The sequence below is a fragment of the Coregonus clupeaformis genome, chromosome 10 (genome assembly GCF_020615455.1).
Source record: "Coregonus clupeaformis isolate EN_2021a chromosome 10, ASM2061545v1, whole genome shotgun sequence".
NCBI lineage: Eukaryota > Metazoa > Chordata > Actinopteri > Salmoniformes > Salmonidae > Coregonus > Coregonus clupeaformis.
The window spans coordinates 10,511,871-10,526,941 of NC_059201.1; the positions used below are offsets into that span (position 1 = coordinate 10,511,871).

The window sequence follows — 15,071 nt, forward strand, 5'->3', positions numbered from 1 at the left end:
AAAACACAGAAACACTAAAACACAGAAACACTAAAACACTGAAACACTAAAACATTAAAACACTAAAACATAGAAACACTAAAACACAGAAACACTAAAACACAGAAACACTAAAACACTAAAACATAGAAACACTAAAACACAGAAACACTAAAACACTGAAACATTAAAACACAGAAACACTAAAACATTAAAATACAGAAACACTAAAACATTAAAACACAGAAACACTAAAACATTAAAACACAGAAACACTAAAACACAGAAACACTAAAACATTAAAACACAGAAACACTAAAACACAGAAACACTAAAACACAGAAACACTAAAACATAGAAACACTAAAACATAGAAACACAAAAACACAGAAACACAAAAACATAGAAACACTAAAACATAGAAACACTAAAACACAGAAACACTAAAACACAGAAACACTAAAACATAGAAACACTAAAACACAGAAACACTAAAACACAGAAACACTAAAACACAGAAACACTAAAACACTAAAACACTGAAGGCAGAAAGCGAGAAAATTTGTGGCAATGGTGGGAACTGGGACTGTAGGTGACAAAGAAAGTAGAGAAAACTGAGGGGAAGGGAAACCCAAATATTTACACAAGCGGCAAAGGAAATCGGGATATACATTAACTCATCATAGATGGGTCTGATACAGAAGTATCATGTATATTTCTACTTCTGAGAGACATCTGGAAGATGGTAAGAAAGCCAATGGCAAGCACTCGGCCACATTCAAATGCAGTGGAAAGGACACCTAAATCACCATGACTGTGGCATACGGTTACATACATTAGGTTTGGCTCACAGCCATTTAGTTATATCAAAAGTTTGCTGGTCACAATTTTTCCTAAGCACAATATGTCCTAACTATGTTCAGATTCAGCGCAGATAGAAATGTGCGTTTTCACCATTGGGGGTGTGTAAGGTTGGATGTGAGTGTGAGTGTGTGCATGCGTGTGTGTGTTTTTCTCATTAAATTCGTCTTGACTTGGCTGACTGGGCAGAAAAAACTAAATATAATAGGATCACGCTTTACAACCTGCCCAATCAGCAATATATCCCTGTTTATGGATGATAATGAAAATGTGATATGAACTGGAAGTAGATAAACATGTTGTTTTGTGAATGTGATTGGTCAAGACACACACACACATCACCTGTAGCACCCCGATGTGAAGCACAGATTACTTGTGAGCGAGTTGACTAATCATGAGACATGTATGTCTAAAAAACAGTAGTTTGTCCCTCTTATCAACGCTTTTGTGTCAATATGTTTTGGTTAACTTTATCAAAAGTGATTGAAAAGTGCTGGGGCAAATGCCAGCTCACATCACGTCTGGTAGAATGAAAAAACTGAAACATAATAGAACCATCTGCAATATATCCTCCTGTTTATGGATGATGGTGTCAAACGTGATATGAACAGGAAGTAAGATATAAACTTGTCGTTTTGTGCATTTATCAATTATTAAGGGAATCTGTAAGAAACGTATTAGGATAACTACTGCACATATAGTTAACAATTGTTGAGAAACTTATCAGGATAAGTAGTTAATAATTGTTGGGAATTGGCAGTTGTTTCCTACCTGTAAAAAAGTGTTCCTCTTTCTCCATCTGAACAGAACCTACAGAAACTACCTGTGAAACACTCTATCAGGAAACTGTAACTATGGCGATAATGACCAACCTTCTGCTTCTAAGTGGTGCCTTTGCACTGGGCGATACAAAGTCCTTGATGGAGGCCAACCTGGACCAGCTCCCTGCTTTTGAACCCATACCGGAGATCAATGGTGAATGTATTCCTCATATGCAGGAGATGGGTGGTGAGAGTAACAGCACTGAACAGAGCCCAGGTCTCCAGATGTTTGAGGAAATGTATTCTGTTCAGGATCCGGCTGATGTGAATGACCTGGAAACTCTGGAGCCCTCAGTAGAGATGGATGGAGAGCAGGGCTTGTATCTGGAGGCTTTTCAGGGAACAGGGGAGAGGGTGGAGGGGACAGATGGCAGGAGCGGATGTCCCTCTGGCTGTTCCAAATACGGATCCCGCTGCTTCAGGTACATCAGCACTGAAAGGACATGGGCCGAGTCTGAGCAGTTCTGTGTGTATCAGGGAGCCAACCTGGCATCCGTCCACAGCACAGCAGAATAACATTTCATACAGGAGATGGTGATGATACAAACTGGGGGATTTCCTCGCACCTGGATTGGAGGTTATGATCTTGCTCAGGAAGGCATATGGCTCTGGAGTGATGGGTCCAGATTTGAGTTTACCAACTGGAGCAAAGGACAGCTGGACAACTACCAAGGCAACCAAGACTGTTTGTGGTTTAATTTTGGAGCTGAAAAACGCTGGGATGATGTAACCTGTAGTGCAAGGTTTCCCTCTGTATGTTCTAGAAAACTGTGATCTCTTGCCTGTGAGTCAGATTAATATCTATTTCTCTTTTGTATGGTTGCAGCTGGGGCGGCAGGTAGCTTAGTGGTTAAGAGCGTTGTGCCAGTAACCGAAAGGTCGCTGGTTCTAAACCCAGAGCCGACTAGGTGAAAAATCTGTTGATGTGCCCTTGAGCAAGGCACTTAACCCTAATTGCTCCTGTAAGTCGCTCTGGATGACTTAAATGTTAGCAAATCTGTACAAACTTGTTTTCATGATTAACAGAGAAACACACTCAATATAAATTATACTTTCTGTCTCTCCTTCACTGCATTTGTCATTAATAATGACTTTGTCACAAATAAATGATCAGTTCCATCTTAAAAAGGAAAATGTGTTGAAAATGAATAAAAATAATTCTACAACATAAAAGGCATCTGTGAATTTCAATATCTAGTAAGCATTTTGAGAATTGTGTTTGTCTTTAGAATTGCTTCTCTCTTACCCCAATGTCTTGAGACCTGAAGAGAAATTGTCGGTTTAGATTGGACCTCTCTATGGAGTCCATGTCGGTCACAGTGATGTGCCCACCCTCTCCGGCACCCAGGCCAATCAGAGCAAAATTCTTGAGAAGTTCACAACCTATAGCGCCAGCCCCAACCTAATGACACATCATGACAGAAGACATGTTAGAAAACAAATAAAATAGAACAAATCAATTCACCCCAAGCTGCATTCATCTACTGTATAAATATCACTTCATCAACACATTTGTCATAGTATATGCCATGCCATTTTTTGCATATCAGAGGGTATTGAGACTTTCAATCCAACACTCTCTGGTGGAAACAGAACTGGTGAGAGTGCAATAACACATGCACAAACTCACACGCACACACACAAACAAATAAAAGCTAGCATAACACTTGCAAAGGAAGCCTGGTGAGTGAGGGCTTGGCAGGACCAAACGCTAACAGGAAATGCCACCTGAATAACAGCCGTTTCCTGCATGTGTCATTATCAACACTAGCAGGAGTGACCAGAGGGAAAGAATGACGCTGCGGCCTGTTTGGCCATGCAGAGGGCACCCCCTGCTGGTGAGAGATGAGAAGACAAGGAACTACTTCTCACAAGGAAATACTTCTGTTCACCAAGCCTCTCCTGGAAGCCTGATCCAAACACAGCAGTCTGCCCGTCATACCGGGAGCCTCTCTGCAACAGAGACAGTAGAGCAGTGGTGAGTGCAGCCAGGCAGGGAAAAAATATCCACCAACACATGCCAATGGATAATTTTCCTGACAAATAAAACATGGCTTCCTAAGGCTACATGAATTATTCTTTATGGGGGGGTGGATAGTTATCGATAGCTAGCTATTGGCTGATATTATATATTAGTTTATTTTAATATATATTTGCTGATATTCATATTTTAATATATTATATTATGTATTCAAATCTTACTGGTGAACATGTGCTCTCTGTCAGTTGCTCTCCCTCTCCACCGTTGTCCTCAGGAAGGCACTCCAGTGCATCAAAGTATAGCCACTGCTGAAGAGGGGTGAACTTCCCAGTGCAAGCCTATAGGGACGCCAAATATGAACATCAGTCACACAGGCAAACATATCAACAGTATGAACCATACAACACATCACAGGCACTTCACTATCCCTGGCAGTGCTTTCAGGAGTACAGAAACCGTAGCAGTCTGCTTGTAAAGGTGTTATAAATGCATTATTCTACCGAGGGGCTTGCCTAGGAGATCATAGGGCAGCTTTGAATTATTGGGACTGCAAGCCCTTCATATTTCTTTAGTGCCTAAATGTGTTGAATACCTATGACTGTTGACCTCACCTTCATGACTTCTTGGGCGGCCAGCCCTCCGATGAAGGCGTTAACAGGGGCCAGGTCACCACAGGCAGTGAAGGACAGACTCTGCACCACACCTTCATCTAACTCATCCAGCTGGGACACCATATTCATCTTTGTCACCATGGCTACCAGTTGCTCAGCATCCGACTGTAGGGGATGGATGGGCAGCCGGCTCCATAGTAAGACAGAGCATGACCAGTTTCTTTAGGGATTCTATCCAACTTGAGCTACTGGTTCAAATATATTTCACAGATTCTAAAGATGCTTTCTTAGCCTACTGAACATCACAAAATGTGGTGAGACAGGCAAATACATTATGATGTCATAAGATTTCTTTTACCAATACATGAATGTTCCATACCAGAAAAAGTAATTTTATTTTGTATTGTCTGTCACTGACCTGGGACCTGGGCTTAGGCAGTCGTCCCACTCTCTTCACAAAGCCATGCAGGGCTTGGAAGGCCAGGTGCAGTGTCTGGTGCTTCCTCATCTTCCCATAGTCAGTCATTACTAGTAACTCAGGGTCAACCAAGGCCTCGTCCAGGGGTTTCTGTAACAAGTACGGCAAGTATAGGCATAAAGTAAGCATAGTGAACTGAGTGCAATGTCATTGAAAGCCATATTGGTTAAGGTTGGCTTTCCATATGATACAGCAAATATCCGAATATTATTCTTGGGATAGATGAATGCCTAGCCGAACATAATTCATTTGATAAAATTATGCAATAATACTTACAAATGTTAGTATTTTAGACTTTTTGACCTCAGTTGCTACACCGCCTTTCTCATACTCAGAAAAGCTTGAGGTGTCACAAATACTGAAGGAATCAGGGCCTGGCAATGAAAGAACATGTCACAATTTACACACACATCATAGTGTATGAATCATCATATTAATTTACATTTTGTCCATATTAAATGTCATCACCACCACTGTCATGCCATTTCCTGTCATGTATTTAAAAACATATTTAAAGTAGCTTAGATATGCCTCATATTTCAACAATTATATAATATTAAAAAAGGAGATGTAATTTCTAGAGAAACGAAAGTGGAAGTATCTTTATACTAAACAAGTTTTACAGGTGGCACTTATGGGGCAAAGTACATTTTCTGCATTCTTGTTCTAAACATTTCAGATGTTTTTACCCTGTGAATAAGAACTCACTCAGGAATTTGATGTCCACTGGTCCATAGCTATTGAGCTCTGTCATGCCATACACTTCAGAGAGGGACACACTGCTGCCATTTACAAAGCCATGCCTCTGTTCAATGCACGTGACCACTCCAGGATCAGCCTACAGATGCGAGAGAAGAATGTATAATAGTGTTTCTTTGCTCTATGATGTTGTCCACTGACATACTGTATGCACAGGTATAACATGCAAATGCCACCATCTTCAATAGTTAAGGAAAGCATTAAATACCTTGGTGATATGATCTATCATGGCTGATCCAGGTGTCTCCCCATCAGTGTCCAAGACCTCAAACTCCTCCCCAAAGTCACAGAATAACTGACTGCAATAGAATTAAAAAAATAACCATTGGGGAACTGAAACAGCTATGCATCACTCATATCTACTATGGAGGAGGACTCTTATAGGAGAGGTTATTATTGGTTAAAGTAGAGATGGTGTGTCACCCTCCTCACCCACAAAGTCCTTTGGTATCAGCCACAATTAACTTGATACCATTTGAATGACAAAACGTCCCAAAACGCTGCTGGTCATCCAGAGAGGAGTCAGTCAGCACCACCACCTGGGAAAACAAATAAGATAAGTTCTCACCTTTAATGTTACTGCTGTACCTAGGGTTGAAAAAATCTGGTCAGTTTCCTGAAAATTCCCAGGTTTTCCAGAAATCCTGTTTGGAGATTCCGGGATTTCCTGCCTATTCCCTCCTGATCCGGCAATCTTCCAACCGGGTTTTCTGGAAAACCAGGGAATTTTGCGAACGTTACCAGATTTTTGCAACCCTATCTGTACCCTGTATGGCTAGTCAAGAGAGAGAGTGGGTAAACTCAAGGCAGGATTCAGGGTTCAGCCCTACCTGGAATTGTTGCAGCAGGGACTCCTTCAGTGGCCCAGTTTGGGCAGACACATGGACATGGGGGTTAAGGGCAGACAGCTGAGGTTGGGAACTCAGGGCTCGGTTCTGACCAAGGTGAGACGGTAGCAGGAAAAACTGGAGGGGAAACATTGGGGTTCAGGAGTAGTTCGACAAAATAACATCTGATCTGAGTTAACATTTTCAGAATGTTATACGCCCCTGTATTCCTATTTCCTCCCTGTAATATCAGGTGCTAAAAAGTTACAGAGATGGCAGTGTGATGGAGACAGCCTAACGTGGATTGCTCCCTCTAAATAGTTGCACACATTTTACTGTCCATGTTCCATCTTCAAATTAAGTATGAATCATTAGCAGTGTTGCCAACTCCTCAGTAAGGAAAGTAGCTATTGGCTGTCCTAAAAGTCACTAAATGACGTCATCACATAATTTGCATAATTTGCCATGTGCATGTAATTGTGATGGGCGCTTTAGGAGAGAGGAATAACGTCGTGGGAGAGACAAAAAGTGAGTAAAAAACACCCTACATTTACATCCCACCCTGAATGTAAGCCAGGGCGGGATCCGCCAGCGGCGGCTTCCCGCATGCGCGATTCATTTGCAGTCTGGACGCGGAGGGGTGAACATCTCCTGCTCTGACTGCAGCTGGAAGGGACTGCAGCTGGGAGGGACTGCTGCACGAGGACTGGGCCGCCTGTGAGTGCTTTGGGACGGGGGTAACAAAGCACCAGCTGCTCGTTGAGAAGAGTAAGAACGATACGTGCTTTCACGTCAGAGTCTCCAATAACACCAGAAAAAGTCGCTAGATTTGTTGCTAGTCGCTTTTTTTGAAAATGTGTCGCTAGAGGGGTCTGAAAACTCACTAAATATAGCGACAAAGTCGCTAAGTTGGCAACACTGATCATTAGGCAGGTTTCTATTGACTTAGGTTGATTCGACAAAAGCGGCAGATATAGGAGACATTTTAATGGATTTTTCTTTTGTCTAACTTTATTGCGACAAATGATGATGGAAACTGTTTTAACAAATAAATTAATAATGATTTGCAAATAATTTTGAAAGTATGCGGGGCACGTGATGTCATCACGTAACTATAATGCTCCAATCCACATTTATGCTAATTCTTAATGACTACTGCTTGCAAAATAAAAAACGTCAACTATAAAAAGAATGTTTATTTGCAGGACAAGGATTGTCCTGATATTCAAGAATGCCTTGCCAGAAGATACTGACCCTACCGTTGCACTTGTTTACACTGAGATGCACTGGGGTCGGAAGGCAATCATGGTCACATTAAGACACTGTGGAGCCGGCACAAGATATGGGTTGGAAAACGTACCTCAATGCAGGGATGGGATATGCCACTGTACTCCAAATGTTACCTTTATCCACACTGATACATTGAGAAGATTGAAATATTTCAATTTATCCTGGGAAACTGCCCTTTTCGTCCTCATGCTAGCTAGCAGTAGCCACAGCAGCCGTTTTGGAATGGCAGTGTCAGCCAATCAGCTCCTTTGTTGCCATTCCATAAAGGCTGCTTTTCTGACCTCAAATCAAATCAAATGTTATTTGCCACATGTGCCGAATACAACAGGTGTAGACATTACAGTGAAATGCTTACTTACAAGCCCTTAACCAACAATGCAGTAAAAAAAAAAAAAAAAGTGTTAATAAAAAAAAAAAAAGCAAATAACTAATGAGCAGCAGTAAAATAAAATAACAGTAGGGAGGCTATATACAGGGGGGTACCGGTACAGAGTCAATGTGTGGGGGCACCAGCTAGTCGAGGTATTTGAGGTAATATGTACATGTGGGTAGAGTTAAATGCATAAATAATAAACAGAGTAGCAGCAGCGTAAAAGAGGGGGATGGGGTGGGGTTGGGGGGCAGTGCAAATAGTCCGTGTAGCCATGATTAGCTGTTCAGGACCTATATCTTGCTCTAGCGCCATGATGTCTTAATGTAACCATGCATGAATTGCTTCGCCTTTGCTTCGCCTTCTGGTTGGCTGGATGCAAGTTTCACCATCCAATTATTTCAGATCTACAAGAGTGCAAATTTCACCATGGCACATGAGAATTCTTAGAATTTGGCAAATATGAGTAGATTCTTGCATTCGATCCGTGAAAGAGATAGGTGGGAGGGCATACAGGCTGTTGCCAATTGAATGGGTATTGGAAACACTTCAATCACTTCATTTCTATTCGACACTGTAGGTTTTTGCATATATATATATATATATATATATATATATATATATATATATATATATATATATAAAAAAAGAAACGTCCCTTTTTCAGGACCCTGTCTTTCAAAGATAATTTGCAAAAATCCAAATAACTTCACAGATCATTATTGTAAAGGGTTTTAACACTGTTTCCCATGCTTGTTCAATGAACCATAAACAAATAATGAACATGCACCTGTGGAACGGTCGTTAAGACACTAACAGCTTACAGATGGTAGGCAATTAAGGTCACAGTTATGAAAACTTAGGACACTAAAGAGGCCTTTCTACTGACTCTGAAAAACACCAAAAGAAAGATGCCCAGGGTCCCTGCTCATCTGCGTGAACGTGCCTTAGGCATGCTGCTAGGAGGCATGAGGACTGCAGATGTGGCCAGGGCAATACATTGCAATGTCCGTACTGTGAGACGCCTAAGACAGCGCTACAGGGAGACAGGACAGACAGCTGATTGTCCTCGCAGTGGCAGACCATGTGTAACAACACCTGCACAGATATATCCGAACATCACACCTGCGGGACAGGTACAGGATGGCAACAACAACTGCCCACCTTACACCAGGAACGCACAATCCCTCCATCAGTGCTCAGACTGTCCGCAATAGGCTGAGAGAGGCTGGACTGAGGGCTTCTAGGCCTGTTGTAAGGCTGGTCCTCAACAGACATCACCGGCAACAACGTCGCCTATGGGCACAAACCCACCATCGCTGGACCAGACAGGACTGGCAAAAAGTGCTCTTCACTGACGAGTCGCGGGGTCCGTCATGGTCTGGGGCGGTGTGTCACAGCAACATCGGACTGAGCTTGTTGTCATTGCAGGCAATCTCAATGCTGTTCGTTACAGGGAAGACATCCTCCTCCCTCATGTGGTACCCTTCCTGCAGGCTCATCCTGACATGACCCTCCAGCATGACAATGCCACCAGCCATACTGCTCATTCTGTGCGGGATTTCCTGCAAGACAGGAATGTCAGTGTTCTGCCATGGCCAGTGAAGATACCGGATCTCAATCCCATTGAGCACGTCTGGGACCTTTCCCCCCAGGAATGTCTGGGAACTTGCAGGTGCCTTGGTAACATCTCACAGCAAGACCTGGCAAATCTGGTGCAGTCCATGAGGAGGAGATGCACTGCAGTACTTAATGCAGCTGGTGGCCACACCAGATACTGACTGTTACTTTTGATTTTGACCCCCCCTTTGTTCAGGGACACATTATTCCATTTATGTTAGTCACATGTCTGTGGAACTTGTTCAGTTTATGTCTCAGTTGTTGAATCTTGTTATGTTCATACAAATATTTACACATGTTAAGTTTGCTGAAAATAAATGCAGTTGACAGTGAGAGGACGTTACTTTTTTTTGCTGAGTTTATGTTAAAATAATGTTTATCCTAATCAATGTCTGCTTTAGACATTATTGTGAATGTATTATGGTGTTTCGCCAGTTTATATCATTTTACTGATTGTAATTAAATTTGTCCCCCTAGATTGTGGGCTACATTGGTATGTTCCAAGGTGTGGCCATGGAGGAGATCCTATACACTGAGTGTACAAAACATTAGGAACACCTTCCTAATATTGAATTGCACCCAGTGGAGGCTCCTCATAGGAGGAAGGGGAGGACCATCCTCCTCAGTGCATTTCATAAAAATAAAAATAGTGAAACAATACAAAAGTTATCCTTTTTAGATAAAACTATACTAAATATATTCACATCACCAAATAATTGATTAAAACACACTGTTTTGCAATGAAGGTCTACAGTAGCCTCAGCATCACTCAGTGGGGTAGCACCATGGTGACAGCTAGCTTCTGTCCTCATCTGGGTACATTGACTTCAATACAAAACACAGGAGGCTCAAGGTTCTCACCCCCTTCCATAGACTTACACTGTAATTATGACAACTTCCGGAGGACGTCCTCCAACCTATCAGAGCTCTTTCAGCATGAACTGACATGTTCTCCACCAAGTCAAACGATCAGAGAATGAATCTAGTACTGAAAGCATAAGCTATTTTCCTATATGCAGATGATTCTGCACTGTTGGTTTCCCACAAAGCCAAAAAAGTGGTTGAAAAAGCCCTCGGTGCTGAACTTGTGAATGTCAGTAAATGGTTATATGACAATAAGCTGTCACTTCACCTTGGAAAAACAGAGTCCATCTTGTTCGGGTCCGAGGTGAAACTGAGGAAATCCCCTGATTTTAAGGTGGTAGTAGGTGACATAGTAGTCGAAGCAAAATACTCTGTTAAGTATCTTGGATGTGTGCTAGATAACCATCTGACAGGGGAGAGCATGGCACAAAATGTTATCTCCAAAGTGAACCATAAAATTAGGTTTCTGGCAAGAACCTCCAAATATCTGGATAAGAATGCAATGGGGACATTGGCAGGGGCTCTTGTTCAGTGCGACATTGACTATGAATGCTCTTCCTGGTACAATAGTGCCCCCAAGATAATAACAAATAAATTGCAGACATCTCAGAACAAATTAGTCAGGATTATTCTTAAACTTCCAGCACTTACGCATCTTGACTATTCCCACTTTGAAAGCCTTAGATGGCTCAAAGTGAAGGAGAGAGTCGCTCAGATTAAATTGTGTCTTGTACATAAGATTGTCCACAGTATGGTCCCCAGGTACCTATGAAACTACTTTAACTTAGTAAGGGATAACCATAACTATTCCACTAGAAGGAGGGAAACTGACATTGTTCCTTTTAGATTTAAAAGTGGTATGGGGAAATACACTTTTTTATACTCAGCTGCCATTCTTTGGAATAGTCTTCAGAAGAATTTGAAACTTATAACCGCCATAGGTAGTTTCAAGTTCTCAATGAAAAAATTGCTAAATAGTAGCATGTCTCAAAAGTGAGATTATAGTACGTGCCTGAGAAGGAAATACCCGGGATAGCATATGGTCTGCCTTTTGGTGCCTGTTGTTTATTATATGGTGATTGTCTTGTATATTTTAGGTATTGATTGTTTTATATATTAAGGGTATGTGAGACAAGGGAGATGTACCTGTCCATAGTTGTGTATTAGGAAAGAAAATTGTACTAATTATCTCATGTTATGAAACAAACAACACATTTTGTCTGTCATTGTCTGCTGCCATTACAATTACCACCTAACCTTGTTGCATTCCCCGTTCCCCCTTCCCTCTTCAAAAGGAGCACAATGGAAATAAGCTGTTAAGCTTTATTGTGTTATCCTTGATGATTTTCTTAAATTGTATGTGGAGGCGTCACCGGCTGGAGCACCCTTATGTATGTATTTTACAAATTGTCAAATAAATTCAATCAATCAATCTACAGCTAGCTAGCACTGCAGTGCATAAAATGTAGTGAGTAGTTGACTCAAACACAGCTGATGTGTTGTGCACTGAAGTGCAAAAGTGAAGGGAAAAGGTGAGAGGAGGAGAACGCGTAGATAGATGCGAGAAGGAATTATTTATACAACAAGCTGTTTGTATGTGTCACTGTCTGTCACCTTGATTACTCAAAATTCTCTCGACCTGTGCACCTACGTTGTAAACTTTCATTCATAGGCTAGGTTGTAGCAACCTCATGATGGATACAGGGAAAATGTGAGTATCGTATAGTAGCCTAAACCTATCGATGTTAAATTAAGCTGGGTGAATGGAATATGAATGACAGTCATCCAATATGCTGTAATAGAAATACAAATAAAAAAAATCTTCCCTCATTTAAACGGCACCGACCACCACTGGGTGCACCCCCTTCTGCCCTCAGAACAGACTCAATTTATCAACTCCACCTGTGCCAAGTCATTTTGGCAGGAATGCCTGCTTAGGCCTACTAGTCTCTTTCAGTGTTTTGTTTGTTTTAACAGTCTTTTTGTAAATGTTTTGATCATTTCTTGAACCCTTGAACAGTATTACAATATAACAGGGCTACTCTTTGACATAGGTAGCCTACCTGTGAGGAGAGGTCCATCCACTCAGTCAGTCCCTCATCCTGCACAGTGACGGATTTCACTCCGGAGAGGATGACATTCTTGGCGATCTCCACCCCTAGACCCCGCATCCCTGCGATGAGGACATTAGCTGTCCCCATGCGACGCATCGCCTCATGACCCAACACATACCTGCCACACAGTGCCCAAAAGACAAGACTGTTACTAGATGCCAAGGTTATTATAGTAAACTTGAAACTAAAACAAAAAATTATCATGATTTTTTTTTGGTGAACTGAAATAAAATAATGAACAAACCCATTTCAAAAACGTTAACTATATTGAAACTATTACCTTAGACTCCAAAACTAACTAAATGTATGTTCCGTTTCATTTTTTTTCTAAACTTTGAGCAAAAATCTAATGGGGTTTTCAATGGGGTTTTCAGGCTTTTTGGATGTGGGTATCGGGTCTGAATCTGGCGGGGAAGTGCTGCCTGGAGACGGTAATGTTTCAAATAGGCCTGTGCATCATTATCACTAGCTATCACTACAGGTACAAGATCGCCACTAAAGTTACTAAAGTTTAAAAGCATTGGATTGGTGTAAATATGGGTGAGAGAGTTTCCTTCCACCATATTTTTTGCACCAGTCTCAGGGTCGTCACTAGTTCACTTAGCCACAGTCATAATTATGGCTAAACACCGCCCATTCTATTAACAGATACCCATAGACTTTCAGTCATTGCGCTAATGCTAGTTAGCATTGGCTCACGAAACTACGCTGTACCTCTAACCTCTAACTTCCTTCATACTGGACACAGAGAGATATAAAAATGGTATCCACAAGTTTATCTGACCCTGGGGAAGTAGATAATGGGCCTCATTGCCAAAACCCCTAAGTATCCCTTTAACCCTAACATTAACTACACTGCTAACCTCATGCCTAACCCTAACCTTAAATTATGACTAAAAAGCTCATTTTTGTAGCCAATTTTGACTTTGTGGCTGTGTTATCCAGTGGGAACCCAGTCTCTGCACTATTCCTTTTAAATCCAAGTCACATCGACTTTAAAGTGTAAACCTAACCTAACCTATGACCTTACCCATCACCTTATGTATTACTGCCCCCAGTTGCAAGAAGTGACATCCCAAAAACACCACAGCCACAAAGTCAGATTCCACAGTCACAAAGTCAGAATTGGCTACAAAAATTCGCTTTTTGGTCTTAATTTAAGGTTAGGGTTAGGCATAAGGTTAGCAGTGTGGTCAAGGTTAGGGCTAAGGTTAGGGCTACAACTGAAACCAAATAAGATAAAAAACGAAATTGAAATATGTTTTATACTAACTGAAAATAAACTGAATTTCAAATAAAAATAGAAAAACAAATAGAAATAAAAACTAATAGAAAAACACAAAACTATGATAACCTTGCTAGATGCATGTCAATTGTCAAATTCTAGTTTGCTTTGGGCATGACAGTAGGCTATACTTACAGCTGTCGCGAGTAAAAGCCCTCGTCGATATCATTGCTTTCAGACATGTTCTGGAAATGGTCTAGTCTACAGCCTAACGTTTTATTTTGTAAACGGTTGGGGATAATTCCGTTTTCTTTCTATTGTGCAGAGCCGAACTGTTGCCTAGTCAAGTTTCTTCCTGAACAGAGTTTAGAACAAGAATGCAGAAATGTACCTTGCCCCACGAGAGAAACCTGTAAAACTATTTTAATAAAACGATTCTTTCACTTTCGCTTTTCTCCAAATGACGTCATCACCTCTATCACTATTAGGCTATCATAGTGGTAATAGTAGGCATATCGCTGCTGCTTTGAATATATTGTAATGACCCAGCTGGGTCATAAAGTAAAAGAGAGACGGGCACCAGGTGTACAGGCAGAACACAGGTTTATTCCTAAATGGGCTATTGTTCAGGCCACAACCCACGCCGCTAAACCTCGAACATACACAAATAGAACATGTCAAATCAAGGGGTCCCGAACCGAAGAGAGAGATATGAGACCGTAACCCCTATTTAATCATTCCCAAAATCCCGCGGGATTACCCATCATACCCCCCAACCTTTCCATCTGTCCCGGCATATTTAACCCCTGCTAGTACCCATGAGAACGATAACACATCCATGAACACAGAACACAATACAGGGTCGTTACATAGCCCCCTCCTTTCTAAACCCTAGCCCCTAGGGTTACAAAACAAAATCCTTAAAACGACCCGGAGGTCGCATCAGTCTCTTGTGCCTCCCCTTGACTCCCACTGGTGGACCCCCAGAACACTCATCTGCCCCAATGTCATTTCCAGCACCCCCGAAGAGGCAGCCCCGTCCCAGGCTCCGCTTGCATTATAGTCTCCTCGCTAGACTGTCCCCGTGTGCTCACATCAGAGTCCTCACTTCCATTCCCTACCGTTTTCCTCCCTCTGTAGGGCGCCAATCGGTCCCGGTGGACCACCACCTTCCTGCCCCGTGGGGAACCTCCACCGGTACGTCACCTCCCCCACTCTCTCTATCACCAGGCACGGCCCCACCCAGGCACTGTCCAACTTTGGGCACCGCC

General features: G+C 41.9%; 1 protein-coding gene across 2 annotated transcripts in view; it reads right to left on the minus strand.

Annotated features, from left to right (window-relative positions):
* The window catches only part of uba7 (ubiquitin-like modifier activating enzyme 7), a 115,550-nt gene extending 101,145 nt beyond the window's left edge, over positions 1–14,405 (minus strand). For both annotated transcript variants that reach the window (XM_041887540.2, XM_041887539.2), the window contains exons 1-12: positions 13,996–14,405; positions 12,525–12,693; positions 6,321–6,455; positions 5,923–6,029; positions 5,699–5,789; positions 5,440–5,569; positions 5,008–5,105; positions 4,672–4,821; positions 4,254–4,418; positions 3,864–3,980; positions 3,534–3,614; positions 2,908–3,063 (exon numbers count right to left, since the gene is read on the minus strand). In XM_041887540.2, the coding sequence (XP_041743474.1) occupies positions 2,908–3,063; positions 3,534–3,614; positions 3,864–3,980; positions 4,254–4,418; positions 4,672–4,821; positions 5,008–5,105; positions 5,440–5,569; positions 5,699–5,789; positions 5,923–6,029; positions 6,321–6,455; positions 12,525–12,693; positions 13,996–14,042 (1,446 nt within the window). In that variant the 5' untranslated portion in view covers positions 14,043–14,405. The remainder of the gene's footprint in view (positions 1–2,907; positions 3,064–3,533; positions 3,615–3,863; positions 3,981–4,253; positions 4,419–4,671; positions 4,822–5,007; positions 5,106–5,439; positions 5,570–5,698; positions 5,790–5,922; positions 6,030–6,320; positions 6,456–12,524; positions 12,694–13,995) is intronic.
* Positions 14,406–15,071: the final 666 nt, after the last annotated feature.